Source organism: Equus asinus, chromosome 11, assembly GCF_041296235.1.
Source record: "Equus asinus isolate D_3611 breed Donkey chromosome 11, EquAss-T2T_v2, whole genome shotgun sequence".
Classification (NCBI taxonomy): Eukaryota; Metazoa; Chordata; class Mammalia; order Perissodactyla; family Equidae; genus Equus; species Equus asinus.
This window is the reverse complement of record NC_091800.1, coordinates 19746858-19763853: the sequence shown is the minus strand read 5'-3', so window position 1 is coordinate 19763853 and position 16996 is coordinate 19746858. Positions and strand designations below refer to the sequence as shown.

The window sequence follows — 16996 nt, the reverse complement described above, 5'->3', positions numbered from 1 at the left end:
ACATGAGATAACACACTGTGTACATCAGTTAATAAACCTCTGTTAGATAAAGGAAGAAAAATCGGAGCTTTATTTGATTAATGTTTTATTTTCCTTTCCAAAGTTCAAAACTTAAACCTTTTAGTATTTTCCCACTTTAATTTCTTCATGACAAAGCCAATACTATATTGGTTAATGTTTATAATTATTTTAAATAATTATTTTACAGTTTTCCTCAATTTTGTCAATTTCCTACTCACTGTGATACAGACGACAGGATAGCCAGACATGGGTCCAGCACTCTCTTTAGCTCTGGAAGTGTCATCATACATCAGTAAGGACACAATTTGAGGGACAGAAGGAAAAGTGACATCTGCCATACTGTTCATTTCTTCTATATACACAATAGCTTTGGTCATCTAGAAGGAAAAGATGTGATTACTGAAATATTTGACTCTTGGTGCTTCTATTGTACAGGACATTTCCTATGATGCTAGATAAATCTTTGGCCTCATTATGATGAAAACTGTCACATGCAGAGCCCCTGCAGAGTGACAGGCCCCATGTAGTTTGTTTCAGACAACACTGGCACGTTGGTCATATTTTATACTTCCCTGGGTTGCCCTGGGTTGGCAGCCTGAGTTGGCCACTGGTCCACTAGGTATTTGAGCTCTAATTTTTTTCTCCAAATTGTGATGATAGCTAAATCTGTCTGGGTGTTATGAAGTGGAAGATCCATGAAAAAGTCAATTAATTGACAGTGGAAGGAAAGTTGAAAGGCACTCTGAGAGAAGGCAGATCCTAGAGGTCATGTGATAGCAGGGCCGCACTGAAGTGGACGCCAGAGAAAAGCAAAGCTTTAATGAGCAGAGACCAGAAGCACAGCCTGAAGCATAGGCAGAGGGAGAAGCTGAGTCACAGACAGAAGAGGAACCTGTGAACATCTTGTAGGGTAGCAGAATTTGCCATCACAAGATGTGTCTCTTTGGCATGAGGATTATTTGGGGCTGGTTATTTTTTTAAAAAACTTCAGACATCATCAAAGCTCTGAAAGCGAGGTATCAGTTACCCTTTGTAGGAGATATTTACATTTATAAGGGAAATCTCCATTTGTAAAGATGTCTCCCTTTCTGTACCAGGAACAGGAGGATGACCTGATCTCTAGAAACGCTTATCAATGTGGAAGGCAAGGACTTAACTCTGCATAATAATCTTACTCTTGTTTACTGTCCTTTTCTGGTAACCTCCCATAACTGTCTCCCCACATCCCGAACATCCTTCTTCATCTTTAGCTAAAGACAGTATTTAAGATGATAACCTCAGCCCTTCTGGTGAGTTACCCAGTTTTCCTGGGCTTCTGCCATGTATACACGTTGTAAAGCTTTGTCTGATTTTCTCCTGTTTTTCTGTCTCATATCAATTTAATTTGTAACTCAGCCAGAAGGACCCAAAAGGTAGAGGAATTGTCTTCCTCCCCTAGAATCTGCTCCTGGGAAGGTGACACAAACACCTTGCTGATAAATTTTCCTTAGCTCCTGAATAAACTTCCAACATCCAACTAAATATCACAGTTTCCAAATCTATTTCCATGTAAATTCTTAAAAGGAGCTTTTATGTGTTCCTTTCGCCCAAAAGAGTTTAATACAATGCTCCATAAAAGTAACAATAAAAGACATTTTTTATGTAATTAAGACTTTAGTTTTAAAAGTTACTTTAGGTTTAAAGGTCACAATTCTGTGAAAACTATGTTTATCTTGAAGAAAATTTGTTTGCTGATATAATATAAATTAAAGAAACAGAAAAAAGTGTTAGGACTGTAGCATTTTGGTCATTGAGGTTCTGGACATCAATTTAATAAAGCTAGGATGAGTAGCTTTATTAAATTGGGAATTTAACAAGTGGGAATTTTAAGGGTTAGCAAGCTAAGCTTTGTGAGTTAAAATGTGTGTTTTAATGAGTTGTAGTACTGAATTAATTGTCTCATCTTTGTGCTCAGATGATGCTTTCTCACTGGAGGTTAATCTCAAATTCAATTGTTACTGAGACACGGGGAGGGTAAGTGGGCTGGTGTGGGGCTCAGTGACTATAGTTTTGGGGTTTCTATCAACAAGAGTTTTCAAAGAAAGAGATAAGAATTTCTTGATTATGATCTAACTGGAAGAAAATTTATTTAGGAGGTGAAAAGGGATTCTGTGCATCTCCTCTATATAAAGCTTGTCCAAAGTCCCATTACTTTATTGTACACTATGTGATGCTTATATGCATTATCCTTAATGAAATGCTGGCCACGAATTTATATCCACATTTTATTACTTACCTGCGTCTCTGCTATCATATTTTCATCAGGTTTTAGATGAACAGTGAAGGCCTCTCTCATCTCTCTTACCCCATCGAAGATTACTTCAATTTCAACAATGTGCTGGGTTTCTCCTTCTTTAAATTCAATTTCTATAAATGCAAAATCACATGTAAATCTTTTACATGTGAATATGAGAAGTTTTTGTCAAGCTTTTTTGACAAAGGCTCATAATGAGAAATACATTTTACATTGCGGCCCAGTATATTTGTGTGTGTGTGAACCAAGTGGAATAAAAAGTTTAAACATATCACCTATTCTTACTATATTCATTGCTCTCTAACATTTTCTATTCTATTCCATTTTATCCAGAAGAAAATTCTAATCAGAGGCTACTAAACTGACTTGTTGATCCACAGTTTGAAAAAATGCTGAGTTATGGAATGGAAAATCAACAGGTCGAATATCAGGACATAAACAGACGAAATTGCCTCTCATTTCCCAGAATTTCTAAACCAGTAGGACACAAGTCAAACAAATATGATCATAGGTATTAGCAAGTGTGAATAGTATTTACATTATATCTAGAAAAGCTGGATATAAAATTGTTGAGATTTTTAATATCATATTAAATTATATTTTTAAAAGACTTCTTTTTGCTGCTGATGTTAATCTCGAAAACTGAGAAATCTTTTTTTAGATAAATGTTAGTGGTATTTTTTCTCGCACCCTTGTCCCTCCTCACTAGAAAGAATTGCTTCATTGTCACAAAAACTAAATCCAACTATAAGAATGCTATTTTTAACCACCAATTTCAAAATTAATAAAACATTAAAAATTAATTGATTTTATTGAACTTATGAGTAAACAGCTGACCACACTATGAAACTTAGATAAACTATTTTGTTGGTTTTACCATACCTTTTGAGAAACCAGCTCAGAAGAGAAATAAAGAATATAATGAATAATCATTCCAATTAGAGAAGATAACAGATGCTGCTTTCTGATGTGATTGCAGTTCCAACATTATAATTCTAAATTACAAATCTTTTAAAATGTGGCGGAAGAAAATGTATCTCCAATGTATTTTTCTTTTCCTACTTCTATTTTTTATTGTCAATTATGAAAAAGTAAGCCAGATTCATCTTTAAAATTTGTTCTGTTTCTAGATACAGCCATGATCCACATTAGCCTTAGCACATTCTACAGTCTGGGCTTTCTCATACCCTGAGAGAGCTTATGGTTCTTGTTCCAGAGGATGAAAGTGGCTGATCATCTGGCCCACCACTTTGTTTGCTTTGACCTGTGTGATGTATTAAAAATTAGTTTCTAACATTTAAAAATCTGGGGATTTGATAGGAAAATACATATTTTTTTTTTAGTTCTATTTCATTTTTCTGCCTCCCAACTGGCTGTGGTCAGCTGGCTACGAGAAGAGTCTTTTCTCAGCAGCCAATGGACTTTCCAGTTCAATAACATTTCCATCACTCCATTTTTCCCTCACTTCACCCTCCCTTCACCCTACTTCACCCATTTTCAATGCTTGTCTTAACCCTGTAAGCATTCTAGCTTTGTAACCCTCTGAATTATACAAACCCAATCTCTAAGAAGTTAAAAAGTTAAGAATTTATTGTAAATTCTTAAATTATTGTTTTCTTAAAGTACACTTGCTAGATGATAGATGGTTACGTTTTCCCAATCACTTTAGTCTTTGTCATTTTAGAAAGTTTTAGCACAAAATAGATTTTAACTTCCATTCTGCATTTAATTTTTTCTGTTTATTTGCAAAGGACTTACCTCAGTTTAGACCATAAAAGGAGAAATTAGAATATGCTTCAGAAAAGATTACTAAATTTTTATTATAAACAGCATGTTGACATTTATGAGATAAAAGAGACATAGATTGATTTAATGTTATTTAACTTTTTTAACTTCATTTGTTGGTTTACTACATAGATATAACTTTATTTCTGTTTTAGCAAAAAGAATTGTTTTATTTCTAAAAAAAATTTCTCTTAATGGTCATATTGTCCATATTTAGAAGGTGTTTCCTTCATGTCAAACCTACTCATTATAGAAAGACTTATTTTTTATTTTATACTTTAGTAGCTAATCAGGGTTTTTTCCTTCTCTTTTTTGACTGTATGTGATTTATTTCAAACATATTATCATTCTTTACATAGAGAATAACCTGAGGATAACTTTGAAGCTGTATAGTAGTTTATCAAATTTTTACCATATATGCATAGAAAATACAAGCTCCTTGGTAGAAGACACTACTTTTTTCTATTGTCTCATTGAATTTATTATTGATTCAGTAATAACTATCAGTGACTTTCTAAATTTTGTTCACAAGTTAGGAGATAAAGAAGAATGCCTAAAGCTCTGTGATCATCAGGAACTAATGATTGTTGGTAGTGAGAGGTAGGAAGCTAGAAGCAAAGAGGTAAGTAGAACTCCAAATAATTCATAAACTTAATTTTGAACATCAATTTATGTCTAGTCTGTCAGCCAATAATTCATAGACAGAGAGAAGATCTGATTTGTTTTAATTACTCTTAAAAGTAGGTGGTGAGGAGAAGTGACTTCAGCATCATGGCAGTGAGCTCTTCTTTAGACTCTCCCTCAAAGATACAATGAAAAGGACCCTCATAAACCAACAAAGGACATTCACAAAACACAACAGATGTCTGAGAGATCTATGCAGTCATATGTCTGATAGTGGAGGTGCTGGACTCCCAGGAAGGCAGTGTAAGGAGGAAAGGGAATCTCCTTTCCCTCCTTGAATGTCAGTGATCTGGGACATGGGACCACATATGGCTCTGAGAGGAGAGGGGGAAAGGGCAGCCCTCTGTGGGAATGCCTTCATTCTTGGATCTGCCTCTCAGCCAGTGGGAATGCTCCACACCAAGGAGGACAAGCAATTTCAGGGGCGTCTTCACCAAGCCGAGCACCCCAGGAAGGCAAACAATGAATGCAGAGCAGAAGCACCTCTGGGATCATACATGAGAAAGAAAGTGCCCCTCCCCCCACCTGTCGAACAGCTCAGCTGGTCGACCAGACTAAGAAAGCCCAGCCAGAGCACCTGTGTGCCTATCTGTGTGAAGCATTGACAGCCAGCAGGCAAACACAAATGAGTCCAGTCAGCACAGCTTCCAAAGGACAGGCACAGCTGCCAGGGATCATGGCAGGCTCAGAATACACAGCACCTCCTATCCCCCACCAAGTGGCAACAGGTGGAATCTGAGACCAGACACTAGCACTATGCAGCAGCACACATCCACCCCATCAAATAGCACGAAGAGGTATATTAATGGTCCAGACCAGAAGGACAATGACAAGTACTCAGAAATCAATCATGAAGTCACAGAAATTTACCATCTAAATGACAGAGAATTCAAAATAGCTATTATAAAAAACCCAATGAGTTACAAGCAAACTCAGAAGGACACTTCAATGATATCAGGAATAAAATTAATGAACAGAGGAAATTCTTCACAAAGGAGATGGAAACTATAAAAAAAAAAAACAAGCAGAAATGTTGAAGATGAAAAGCCAAATGAATGAGATAAAGAAAAATCTGGAGTCCTTAAATAACAGAGCTGATACTATAGAGGACAGAATTACCAATTTAGAGGATAAAAATATAGAAATGCTCCAAATGGAGGAGAAGAGAGAACTAAGACTAAAAAGAAATGAAGAAATTCTCTTAGAAATACCTCACTCAATTAGGAAATGCAACATAAGCATTATAGGTATTTCAGAGGGAGAATTTAGGGAGAAAGGAGCAGAGACCTTGTTCAAAGAAATAACAGCTGAGAACTTCCCAAACCTGGGGAAGAAGCTAGAATTACAAGTAAATGAACCTAATAGAACCCTTAATTACATCAATGTAAAAAGACCTTCTCTAAGGCATATATTAGTAAAACTGGCAAAAGTAAATGACAAAGAAAAAATATTAAGGGCAGCAAAGCAGAAGAAAATAACCTACAATGGAACCCCTCTCAGGTTTCCAGCAGATTTCTCAGCAGAAACATTACAGGCTAGGAGAGAGTGCAATGATATATTGAAAATTCTGAAAGACAAAAACTTTCAGCCAAGAATACTCTACCCAGTGAAAATATCCTTCAGCTACAATGGAGAAATGAAAACTTTCCCAGATAAACAAAAGCTGAGGGAGTTCACTGCCACAAGATTCCCTCCCTACAAGCAATGATCAAGAAGGCCCTCATATCTGGAAAAAAAAAAGAGGAAGATTTACAAGGCTGTGAGCAAAGGGATAAATAGACAGAAAGATTCAGAAAATTGCAGCTTTCTATCAGAACAGGTTAGTAAACACTTAATTATAACATTAAAGACAAAGGGAATGAAAGCATAAAAAAAACCCTTATAAACACATCATTTTAATCACAAGCTCACAACACAAAATGGAATAAGTTGTGACAATAATAATGTAGATGGGGAAGAAGAAATGGATGGAACCTGTTTAGACTAAGGAAATAAGACGTTATCAGAAAATGGACCATCTCATGTACAAATTCTATTATACAAACCTCATGGTAACCACTAAACAAAAAATCAGAACAGAGATACAAATGATAAATAAAGAGAAAATGGAGGAAACCATCATAGAGAACCACCAAACTGAACTGGCAGTCAGAAATATATGGGACAAGAAAGAAGGGAAATACAGAACAAGTGGAAAATAGGTGATGAAATGGCAGTATTAAGCCCTCATATATCAATAATCACTCTAAATGTAAATGGATTGAATTCTCCAATCAAAAGGCACAGAGTGGCTGGACAGATTCAAAAACAAGACCCCACTATATGCTGCTTCCAGGAAACACATCTCAGCTCTAAAGACAACACAGGCTCAGAGAGAAAGGATGGAAGACAATACTCCAAGCTAGTGGCAAACAAAAGAAAGCAAGTGTTGCCATACTTATATCAGACAAAGTAGACTTTAAGATAAAAAAGGCAATGAGAGACAAAGAGGAGCAGTATATAATGATAAAAGGGATCCTCCATCAAGAGGACATAACACTTACAAAATATGTGCATCTAACACAGGAGCACCAAAGTACATAAAGCAACTATTAACAGACCTAAAAAGAGAGATTAACAGCAACACAATAATAGTAGGGGACCTTAACACCCCACTTACATCAATGAATAGATCATCCAGACAGAAAGTCAACAAGGAAGTAGTGGAATTAAATGAAAACCTAGACCAAATGGACTTAGATATGTATAGAACACTCTATCCAAAAACAGCAGAATATACATTTTTCTCAAGGGCACGTGGAACATTCTCAAAGATAGACCATATTTTGGGAAACAAAGCAAGCCTCAATAAATTTAAGAAGATTGAAATCATATCAAGCATCTTTTCTGACCATAATGCTATGAAACTAGAAATTAACTACAAGAAAAAAGCTGGGAAAGTGACAAATATGTGGAGACTAAACAACATGCTAGCAAACAACCAATGGAACATTGAAGAAATTAAAAGAGAAATCAAAAAATATCTGGAGACAAATGAAAATGAAAATACACCATACTACCTCATATGAGATGCAGCAAAAGTGGTCCTAAGAGGGAATTTCATAGCAATACAGGCCCACCTTAACAAACAAGAAACATCTCAAATAAGCAATCTTCAACTACACCTAACCGAACTAGAAAAAGAAGAACAAACACAGCCCACAATCAGCAGAAGTAGAGAAATAATAAAAATTAGAGAAGAAATAAATGAAATTGAAACAAAAAAATAGTAAAAAGGATCAAGGAAACTAAGGGCAGTTTCTTTCAGACGATGAACAAAATTGACAAACCCTTAGTAAGACTCGCTAAGAAAAAAAGAGAGAAAGCTTAAATAAATAAAATTAGAAATGAAAGAGGATAAATTACAACAGATGCCACAGAATTACAAAAGATTAGAGGGAATACTATGAAAAACTATATGTTCACAAATTGGACAATCTAGAAGAAATGGATAAATTCTTAAACTCAAACAACCTCCCAAAACTGAACCAAAAAGAAATAGAGAATCTGAATAAACCAATCACAAGTAAAGAGATTGAAACAGTAATCAAAAACCTCCCAAAAAATAAAAACCCAAGACTAGATGGCTTCTCTGAAGAATTCTACCATACATTCAAAGAATATTTAGTACCTATCCTTTTGAAACTATTCCAAAAAGTTGAAGAAGACAGAACTCTTCCTAACACATCTTATGAGGTCAACATCACCCTGATCCCAAAGCCAGACCAGGACAACACAAAGAAGGAAAATTACAGGCCAATATCACTGACGAACATAGATGCAAAAATCCTTAGCAAAATATTGGCAAACAGAATACAGCAATACATTAAAAGGATCATAGACCATGATCAAGTGGGATTTATACCAGGGATGCAGGGATAGTTCAACATCTGAGAATCAATCAATGTGATACACCATATTAAGAAAGTGAGGGATAAAAACCACATGATCATCTCAATAGATGCAGAGAAAGCATTTGACATGATCCAACATCAGTTTATGATAAAAACTCTCAATAAAATGCATATAGAAGAAAAATACCTCAACAAAATAAAGGTCATGTGTAACAAACCCATAGCCAATATTGTACTCAATGAGGGAAAACTGAAAGCCATCCTTCTGAGAACAGGAACAAAACTAGGGTGCCCACTCTCACCACTCTTATTCAATATAGTACTGGAGGTTTTGACCAGAGCAACTAGGCAAGAAAAAGAACTAAAAGGCATCAAAATCGCCAAGGAAGAAGTGAAACTCTCACTGTTTGCAGATGACATGATTTTATAACAGAAAAGCCTGAAGAATCCAATCAGAAAACTATTAGATATAATCAACAACTACAGAAAAGTTGCAGGGTACAAAATCAACTTATAAAAATTAGTTGCATTTCCATACTCTAATAACAAACTAAGAGAAAGAAAACTCTAGAATAACAAACTAACAGAAAGAGGACTCTAGAATACAATCTCATTTATAATCACAACTAAAAGAATAAAATATCTAGGAATAAATTTAGCCAAGGAGGTGAAAGACTTATACAATGAAAATTAGCAGACATTATTGAAAGAAATCGATGATGACATAAAGTAATGGAAAGATATTCCATGCACATGGATTGGAAGAATAAACATAGTTAAAATGTCCATATTACCTAAAGCAAACTATAGATTCAATGCAATACCAATCAGAATCCCAATGACATTCTTCACAGAAATAGAACAAAAAAATCCTAAAATTCATATGCAGCAACAAAAGACCCTGAATAGCTAAAGCAATCCTGAGAAAAAAGAACAAAGCTGGAGGCATCATAATTCTTGACTTCAAAATATACTACAAAGCCATAGCAATCAAAACAGCATGGTACTGGCACAAAAACATGCACACTGTTCAGTTCTGTTCTGTTCTGATCAACGGAACAGAACAGTAAGACCAGAAATAAAACCACACATCTACAGACAGCTAATCTTCAACAAAGGAACTAAGAATGTACAATGGAGAAAGGAAGTTCTCTTCAATAAATGGTGCTGGGAAACTGGACAGCCACATGCAGAAGAATGAAAGTAGACCATTATCTTTTGCCATACACAAAAATTAACTCAAAGCGGATTAAAGCCTTGAAGGTAAGATGTGGAACCATAAAACCTCTAAAAGAAAGCTTAGGCAGTACACTCTCTGACATCTGTCTTAGAAGGATCTTTTCAAATACCGTGTCTACGCAGGTATGGGACACAAAAGAAAAAATAAACGAATGCAACTTCATCAGACTAAAGAGCTTCTGCAAGGCAAAGGAAATCATGAACAAAAAGAAAAGACAGCATACCAACTGGGAGAAAATATTTGCAAATCATATATATGAGAAGTGGTTAATCTCCAAAATATACAAAGAACTCATACAACTTCACAACAAAAACCAAGCAACCTGATCAAAAAATGGGCAGAGGATATGAACAGACATTTTTCCAGGGAAGATATACAGATGGCCAACAGGCACATGAAACAATGTTCAACATCACTAATCACTAGGGAAATGAAAATCAAAACTACAATGAGATATCACCTTTTGCCCATTAAAATGGCTATAATTACCAAGACAAAAACAACAAACGTTGGAGAGGATGTGGAGAAAAAGGAACCCTCATACACTGCTGGTGGGAATGGAAATTGGTGCTGCCAGTATAGAAAACAGTATGGAGATTTCTCAAAAAATTAAAAGTAGAAATACCATATTATCCAAAGAACTTGAAATGAACAATTCAAAGAGACTTATGCACTCCTATGTTCATTGCAGCATTATTCACAATAGCCAAGACATGGAGGTAACCCAAGTGCCCATCAACTGATGACTGGATAAACATGTGGTACATGTATACAATGGAATACCACTCAGCCATAAAAAAGACAAAGTCATTCCATTCGCAACAACTGGACACACCTTGAGGGTATGATGTTAAGCAAAATAAGCCAGACAGAGAATGACAAACACTGTATGATTTCATTCGTATGTGGAAGATAAACAAACAAGTGAACAAAGAGAACAGATTAGTGGTTACCAGAGGGGAAGGGGGTTGAGGGCTGGGCATAAGGGGTAAAGGGCACATATATATGTGACTGACAAATAATCATGTACAACTGAAATTTCACAATATTACAAACTATTATGACCTCAATAAAACAAAATTTCAAAAGTAAGTGGTGAAATGGTCCAACAACTTGAAGAAGGAGATGCACAGATGAAAGGCATCTGTAATGGGCTTCTAAGGCCCAGAGAATTCATGTCTCAGCAGTTGCTATTTCACCCCTCTTTTAGTGCCCTCCACTAATAAAAAGTTTTCTAGCTTGAAGTTTTAAATTATTGGCGTTCTATAAACTAAAATAGACTATCATCTCAGCTATCATGCACATTTTCAATGTAATAGAATATTCCAGGAAAGTTATTATCTAATATCTGATTACCATAATGAAGTAAAACCTATTGAACGTTAAAGCAGATTCAAAACAGAGATCATCTAGCCCATCTACTCAAAATTTCCCTAATACATATACCCTTTAAGTAAAAAAAGAAAATCCTGGAAATAAATTTCAGTGTCTTTGTTTTTCTGAAGGAGATTAAATTGAAGGAGTATGTCTATTTTCATCTCAATTGGATATTTCTCTTCTTTTTTTCAAGGGCGCCAGCACACAGTATGAACATGACCCATCTGGAGACAGGCCTGGGAGCCCCCGTACCTTCTGAGACAGGGTGATAGTCTTCTCCAGAGGTGGCTGAGCCATCCTTGGTGTGGACTCTCACGGTGGAAACCTTCGACGTGTCTCCTTGGCGAATCACTGGAATTTTTATAATCACCGACTGTCCTGGTTCTTTGGGTTCGCTGACACTAAATTTCGTTTCTCCAAACTTAATAATTGTCTCTACAATTGTGGGAAATACGGACAAATTAAATTGTAAGGGGAATGCTTTTTCTTCATTTATGTTTCTTCCGTATGGGGGGAGCTTAATTATATTACAGTCCTGGCTTCTCTCTGTCCCCTCACCCCATATTACTGGTGAGTTAGGTGAAACTGAGCACGAATAGCCCACCTCCTTCCTTGGGAATTAACTAGCTCCCAAAGAGCACGTGCTCTGGGTAGTCTCCATATGCCAACAATTTCATGGGAGTGAGCTACGGAGAGTGGGAGGGGAGGGAGGACACTGTTGGCTTGGGACTAACTGCACCCGAGGGTGTATGAGGAGGGCAGGGCAAGTATGAATGCCTGGGATTCAGACTTTAGATATAAACCACATTCTCCAACATCAACTTCCAGTTTTGATGGTTTATTTCATTCACCATTTGGCTTAATCTTTTTCCTATTTCTCAAGTACTTTAAAACCCTAGACAGAAAGAAGGGGTTATTTTCTGAGCCACCTAAAACTTTAACATAGATGGATTTCAGTTCCCAATTTACAGTTGAGCACAAGAAATGATTTCTTACTATCAGCATCATCTCGGATCCTTATCAGAGTTTCATTTTGTTCACCAACTGCAGCCCCAAAGGGAGAGCTGCTCTGTGGGGTGCCGAGAACCAGGCGGAGTTCCTCTACCTCCTCATACAGTGAGTCGTCCATCAGCTCAAGGATACAAGGCTTCTCTGTCTCACCTGGAACAATAATAACGACAGCAGGCCAATCATATCCCATAGGCCGAAAAGGATACATCTGCAATTAGATGTGAGCGCCACAAGGGCAAGGATATTGCTTTCCCTGCTCTATCAATGGTGCAGAGAACACTGTCTGGCATGTAGTAAGCCTTTAATAAATATTTACTGAATGAATGACTACCATGTTTGAACATATGCAACAACAGGTCCCTATTTATACAGGGAATTTCTTCAATGTCTGTCTTTAAGTTCTGTCACTCATCTTAGAAAGCAAAGGGAAAAAAAGCAAATGCCAGTTTTGTTTATGAATTTCTAGCATTATGATCAGGAAGCAAATTTAGAAGGCTTGTGCTGGTTGGTCATTCTTAATTTGGCCACAGTACTAGTTTCTAATACAATTATTGGATCAAAGTCATCAAACATTTTAAGACTCTGGATACATGCTAAAGTGTGACATCTATATCCTTCCATTTCTGTCATTTGAACACTATCTCTGAGCACTGTGAAATCTATACATTTGATATGCCCTTACCCACTGAATAAGTTTTTTTTTTTTTAGGGGTGAGGAAGATTGGCCCTGAGCTAACATCTGTTGCCAATCTTCCTCTTTTTGCTTGAAAGTTGTCATTGAACTAACATCTGTGCCAGACTTCCTCTGTTTTGTATGTGGGATGCTGCCACAACATGGCTTCATGAGTGGTATACAGGTCCATGACTGGGATCCAAACTTGTGAACCCCAGGCCACTGAAGCAGAGTGTGCAAACTTAACTACTATGCCACAGGGCCGGCCACCTCCACTGAATAAGTTTTGAATAAACAATATAGCACATCACTGGAAACTAATCAATAAGCTGATAAAAGGACATTTATTCAACCTGTTACAATCTACCTTACCTTATGATCATTTAGTGCACATAGAGCCAGGTCATGAGCTTGTTGAATCAAGAACTTGTATTTCCCTAATATACATTTCTCACCAAAAAGTTGGCCTCCTCAAACTCCAAATAAAAATTTAAAGCCCAAACTTACCAGGGAGGAATGTGATGATCGAGATATCAGTATTTGGGCGTTCTTCAAAGTCCATCATCACTTGTGCAGACCCCTGTCGCGTGTAGCATCTCACTGAAGACCTGTACTGGACATCTCCACTCCTGTGGATCATTGCAACTATCTGCCCATCATTTTCATTTCCAGTATATACTCGTTCTTTGAATTGCATCTTAGGCACTGAAAAAACAAATACAGGTATACCTCAGAGATCTTGCAGGTTCAGTTCCAGACCACCGCAATAAAGAGAATATCACAAGAAAGTGAGTCACGAATTTTTTGGTTTCTCAGTGCATATAAAAGTTATCTGTATACCATACGGTGGTCTGGGAAGTGTGCAATAGCATTGTGCCTAAAAAAACAACATACGTATCTTAATTAAAAAATACTTTAGTGCTAAAAAATGCTAACCATCATCTGAGCTTTCAGAGTCGTAATCTTTTAGCTGGTGGAGGGTCTTGTAAAAAACTCAGTATCTGCAAAGTTCAATACGGGGAAGTGCAATAAAACGAGGTATGCCTGTAAATGTACAGATGAACGAGAGCAGAAATTTCCTTAAGGAAAATGGCATTCCAGAAAATATGGTTTAGTGGAAAGAACAGTGGAACAGAAGCGAGAAGAATTGGATCCCAGTCTTCACTTAGGCACTTGCCAATGTTTCAGCCTTGAGCAAATCACTTAACTTTAAGTGTTTTGATTTCCTTATCTTTGAAATTTTGCTCTGCCTATTTTGTGGAGCAGTTAGATGCAATGAAATACTAAAAAGGGGATAATACCAGCAACTTTAAGATATCTGTATCTATATATGTTGCTCAATCATGAGCTTTTCAGAGTTTCTTGATATGAATAGCAGTAAATATTGTGCACATAATTATAAGCACAGTTTACACAGACTGTATTGGAAAAATTGATGAGTATAATCTCATATATATATGTAAGATTTTTAGGTGACACCTATGCTGGGTCAATTAAATACAGGTTTCATTGACAGCAGGTTAGACTCCTCCAAGCAATGTCAAGATTATCACAGTTGAAGACTATTTAGAATTCCCTTGTGATGACATGTCAGAGAGCCCTGCCATGTGTCTAGCAGCTGGTTGTCTCAGAACAATGTTTTTGGCACCTTATTAGAGAAATTTCAGGAGTGTCTGGGTGTAAGGAGATGACAGAAAATGTCTTGTGCTGAGAAATGGAGAAAGACCATTGACACTGAAAGGTCTGTGCAACTCCATGAAGTTCCACTCATCTGTAGTAAAAGAACTCTTAAGACACAATCAAGATATCGAGGACAATCTCATTTTCTTTTTTTTTTAATTTGAGAGGAAGACTACATGCTTTCTTCTGAGACTATCTAATTCTATCAAAATGATCAGGAAGAGGAAGAAAGACATGGTCAGCTAGGGTATTGTTATGGGTTGAACTGTGTCCCCTCCAAACTCTTAAGTTGAAGACCTAACCCCCAGTACCTAAGAATGTGACCTTATTTTGTGATAGGGTCTTTATAGAAGTAATCAAGCAAAAATGAAGTCATTAGGGTGGGCCCTAATTCAATATAACTGGTGTCTTTATAACAAGGGGAAATTTGGACATGTAGACACACATAGAAGATGATGTAAAGACACATGCGGAGAAGATGGTCATCTACAAACCAAGGAAAGAGGCCTGGAACAGATCCTTCCCTCACAGCCCTTAGAAGAACCAACCCTATTGACGCCTTGATCATGGACTCCAGCCTCCAGAACTGTGAGACAAGAAATTTCTGAGTCCGTAGTACTTATTTACGGCAGCCTTAGCTAACTAATACAGATATATAAACTCTAGTTTATCATTTTACTAACATTTATATAAACTCTAGCTCATCATTTTACTTATCATTGTAAATTAATAAACACTCACAGTCTGAGACAGAGTCATTTATGGACACCGTGGCTTTGCTGGGCTCGCCGAGGGCGGCATTCATAGGCATACGAAGCACCAGTTCAAATTTCTCAATTCCCTCCAGCACTGGTTGTCCAAGATCATCCAGAATGGTAACACGAACAGTCTGCATGTTGACTCCAGGTGCAAAATCCAAGTTTCGACTGATTCCCACATAGTCTGTTCCAGCTATGATAGTAACAAAAGAATTATTCAATTGAGAATTGACTAAATTTGAACAAAATTATGAGAAGCGAATTATGTAGATTTATTTATACTATTTAGCAAAATAAAGACCAGTAGCTACAAAATAAAGATTAGTATCTACATTTGTTATTGAGACAGTAGATCAAAGACTAGGTTCTGACCTTTGTTCTACCTATGTCTAACTAAATTATTTCAGCTCTAGTTATTTTAGCTTTCTGTCTTATAGTTCCTCCATCTTTATTTTGGAATTCTCAGATAGAGCTAATAAAAATCAGGTCTAAAATAGTTAGCATATCAATCAAATATACAATTATCATGAATTATATATAAAATATATACATTTACATTTGGTTAACATTAGTTAAATATCTGTATTTATTTTCTGGAGCTACTACAAAACATGCATGGTGTAGATGAGTGCATGCATGTGTGTGTGTATGAGAAAGAGAGAGAGAGTTTGCATTGTTGGTAATTTAGAAGAAGAAAAAAAGAAATTTCTTTTCTTTTCTTTTTTATTGCTGTAACATTGGTTTATAACATTATATGTTTCAGGTGTACATCATTATATTAAAAAGAAATTTCTAATCCTATGCTTGTCCTAAACTATATGATCAACTCATTGGAGATGTAGATACCAGAATAAAAGGCAGGCATGTGCCAACTAGGATGGCTTTTATAATGAAGTGTGGAAAAAGCCTTTGCATTTGAAGTAGTTATGAAGACACTTGGCTAGCATAAGGAGGGAGCCAAGTTAGAGATGCGTACCAGCATGATACTTAAATGTCATTAGATTTCCGTGAGGGTGGCCGGTATGATTATTCTTATAGTACATACCATGTCATAATATTCAATGATGTTAGATTTACCAAGTGTAGAGAACCAATTCATGCAAATACAGCATTAGAATTTAGAGTCTTTGACTTATGTATTTGTAACTTAGCCTCTGATTCATGGCCCTTAAATGTATTTTCTCACAGTAGTAAACAGAGCCTCAATTTATCTACTCCATAGAAATAATTCCAGAAAAAACATCCGTTCAACCAGATTGTGTTAATAAGAGTAAAGTATTTTAGCTTTAAAGTATTTTGTGTCAAGGTAAATTGAACATTGTGGAACAATCAAAAGAGGTGATGGAAGAAACTGCTTACCTTCAGCAGAGGGAGGATCTGTTTTCCGAGATCTCACTGTGACACTAGAAGACCTGGACAAGTCAGTCCCCGTCCTCCACACCCGCACTTCCACATAGCCGGCACTCTCATCCACAGAGTACTGGACATCGCCAAAGTAGAAGACTGGTTCTGTTAAAAATGAAACAGAAACCATTTCTGTGATTTTTATTTTTCCACATCAAACTCAACGGACGTAGTTCC

General features: G+C 36.5%; 1 protein-coding gene across 1 annotated transcript in view; it reads right to left on the bottom strand.

Annotated features, from left to right (window-relative positions):
• The window catches only part of FREM2 (FRAS1 related extracellular matrix 2), a 176462-nt gene that overhangs the window by 29287 nt on the left and 130179 nt on the right, over positions 1-16996 (bottom strand). Inside the window, exons 7-13 of the mRNA XM_044777268.2 lie at positions 16775-16924; positions 15399-15608; positions 13485-13682; positions 12290-12454; positions 11546-11728; positions 2297-2427; positions 240-398 (exon numbers count right to left, since the gene is read on the bottom strand). Coding sequence (XP_044633203.2) covers positions 240-398; positions 2297-2427; positions 11546-11728; positions 12290-12454; positions 13485-13682; positions 15399-15608; positions 16775-16924 — 1196 coding nt within the window. The remainder of the gene's footprint in view (positions 1-239; positions 399-2296; positions 2428-11545; positions 11729-12289; positions 12455-13484; positions 13683-15398; positions 15609-16774; positions 16925-16996) is intronic.